Source organism: Atta cephalotes (genome assembly GCF_000143395.1).
Source record: "Atta cephalotes unplaced genomic scaffold scaffold00038, whole genome shotgun sequence".
NCBI lineage: Eukaryota > Metazoa > Arthropoda > Insecta > Hymenoptera > Formicidae > Atta > Atta cephalotes.
Genome location: NW_012130102.1, coordinates 219,225 through 221,897, shown reverse-complemented (window position 1 = coordinate 221,897; position 2,673 = coordinate 219,225). Strand labels below are relative to the sequence as shown.

General features: G+C 27.4%; 1 protein-coding gene across 1 annotated transcript in view; it reads right to left on the bottom strand.

Moving 5' to 3' along the window:
* LOC105621872 (sodium/calcium exchanger 2) overlaps positions 1-2,673 on the bottom strand; it is a 75,025-nt gene that overhangs the window by 43,399 nt on the left and 28,953 nt on the right. Inside the window, exon 3 of the mRNA XM_012203310.1 lies at positions 1,410-1,501. Coding sequence (XP_012058700.1) covers positions 1,410-1,501 — 92 coding nt within the window. The remainder of the gene's footprint in view (positions 1-1,409; positions 1,502-2,673) is intronic.

The following is a 2,673-nucleotide window of genomic DNA, read 5'->3' as shown; positions in this document are numbered from 1 at the left end:
GTAAGAATGTTTAAATATTAAAAAACATACAGACAAAATTATAATATAATATTTATAATTTAAATAAAATATTAATACATATATACACATACATTAATAATTATAAGAAATATTTATTCCTTCCTGGTTATGCTGTAAAAAATTCCTGAAAATACCACGAAATGATAATTCGCGGTGAATAAAAAATCCGTTTGTATTAAAATGTGTACATACTACTGTGACAGTTAATTAAATCAATCAGCGCGGGACTAACTGATGCGCAAGAAAAAATTTGGACAAGCGCAAAATGTCCGTTTATTCAAGACTTACGTTCAATTGAATGACGGATCCAGGCAGAGAACCAGCGCGTGATACATGTATGAAGAGACACGTGGAAATCAATTTTTATCAAGAACAAGTCATCGGTGTTCTTATCACGAAATATCTATTTATATTAATTAATCGCAATTAATCTTAATAGCGTCGCCAATCGTCACGCTCGTGCTTTTACCGATCTACCCACTTCCCTTTTTTTCTTTTCTCTTCTTTTAAATATTAAAACTTTAATTATGTAGCTAAAATTTAAGATATTACTTATAGGCAAATAAGAATGTAAATAAAGGATATAAGATATTTAATAGCTCTTTATGTTTTATCCATTAAATATTAATAGCTTTCCTTAATATAAATATCGAGTATTCATTATTAAGGTTGTTTCGAATTTAAACACATTTAAATATTAAAGCTTATCGTTTTTTATCGCAATTAAACATAATTGCAAAAATAGATAAGTTTTTATGTGGTGTTCCCGTTAGAGTCAAAGTTTTCCCATCACATTTATCCTCGTCAAGAGACTGAAAGATCTTCCACCGAACTTCGTATCAGCAAAAATTGCATTGGATCGAGTGAAAAGAACAACGTAAGCAAGTGACGGCGCTATCGAAATCAAATGCTGAAAGTTTAAATCGAGATTTTGCTTCTTATATATATATTTTGCTTATAAACATATGCAGATATAAAGTACACGATAAAAAAAGTAATTTAAATTTGTGTATCAGATTTTCTTACGAGCACGCAAAAAAAGCTCCTAGGAGAAAAATTAATCCCACAAAATTACCTTGTATTTTCCTTATTACGGAATTTTTTTAGAAAAAAATAACTGAAATAATTTGTAACGGAAAAATAATTGAAATACATTAAAATAATTTATCTGTTATATACACTGCAATTATTGTATCACATTCACTTCAGTGACTTGACTTTTAACTTCTCTCGGGAACTTTTTTGTTTCGTATATCGATTTAAATGTTTGGTCCTGTATAAAAAAAAAAAAATGGGAAAAGGAAGTATTATCGTATTATAATGACTTCAAAGTATGTCGGGAAATTCAGTATTAAAAATCTAATCAAATTGATAAAAGATTTAATCACCTCCTTGCAGCACCGGCTCGCCCAATTCGACATAGAAAAGAGCATCCTTCTCGTAGGAGTCCTCTTCGATAATTTCCAGGTTGATAACTTTTCTGAAACAATTACAGAATAGTTCCAAACAATTGCTCTGAAAATAATAAGTTTACTAGAAAATATATATATATGGGCGCGGTTCTACGTTAAATTGAACAAAAAAATACGTATTATTTCTTTAGGACACTTATTTTTAATAATCTTATAATGTTTCTTGAGAGAGACGTGGAATTTTTTAATTTACACAAATTCCGAAATCACAATATTTTTAGAACGCTCTAATTTTGGTTAAACGGTTTAAGATTTTTCGGCGATCAATCATTTTAAAGCAGATTCATTACATTTTCCACATGAATAAACAAATTTGTAAATAACATAATTATAAATAATATAATTTTTATAGAAAGCACTGTACTTTAAGTACACACAACCAACCAAAAGGATTTAATTAATGGACTCTCACGATTTAAATAAAAAATAAACATTCACCATGGCAAATAAAAGTAAAAACATATTTTTAATTTTCCATACCTTTTTTTTAAATAAAAAAATATATATAAATTTAAAAAAATTAATTGATAAAATATTGATCTGAATAGGTATTATTATACAGATCTTTTTATAAATAATAACTGTCTGTATCTATTTTTAGATTGCGCATCAAATTTTTTAAGAAATTAAACTTATCAGATTTAATTCTCGTTATGTATAATTACGTAATTCATTGGAGACGTTAAAAGTTGTCAGACAATTAAACGCGAAACTGTCTCGTACTGTTTCGAACGTCGTGAAAATCGATTTATTACTTTAGATAATTAAGTATCGAATAACTGTACAACTTGCAGGCGCACATTAGCGACAGAAAGCATAATTGAAGACTTCTTGGAAGCGTATTCTATTTTCTATATAGTTGTAGCCAGTAGTGTATAGTCTCGGCAGGATAGTCATCAATTTTCATTGAGAACAGAAACTATGGAATACCTTTTGGTATGTAAAATACTTTCAGTTGGATAGATCAAAATTTTCGAAGCGAAAAGTTAATGTAACATGAGATTTTTTATATTATTATTGTTGTAACATCAATTATTTAAAATGCAGAGAAGAATTACTCAATAAATCAATTTCATCTTTTCTATATATTATTATTAATTATTATTACTTCATATTACTTATATTACACTGTAAAAAATAAAATGTTAATTTTAATTTAAAGTCGTACAGTGAACAAAAA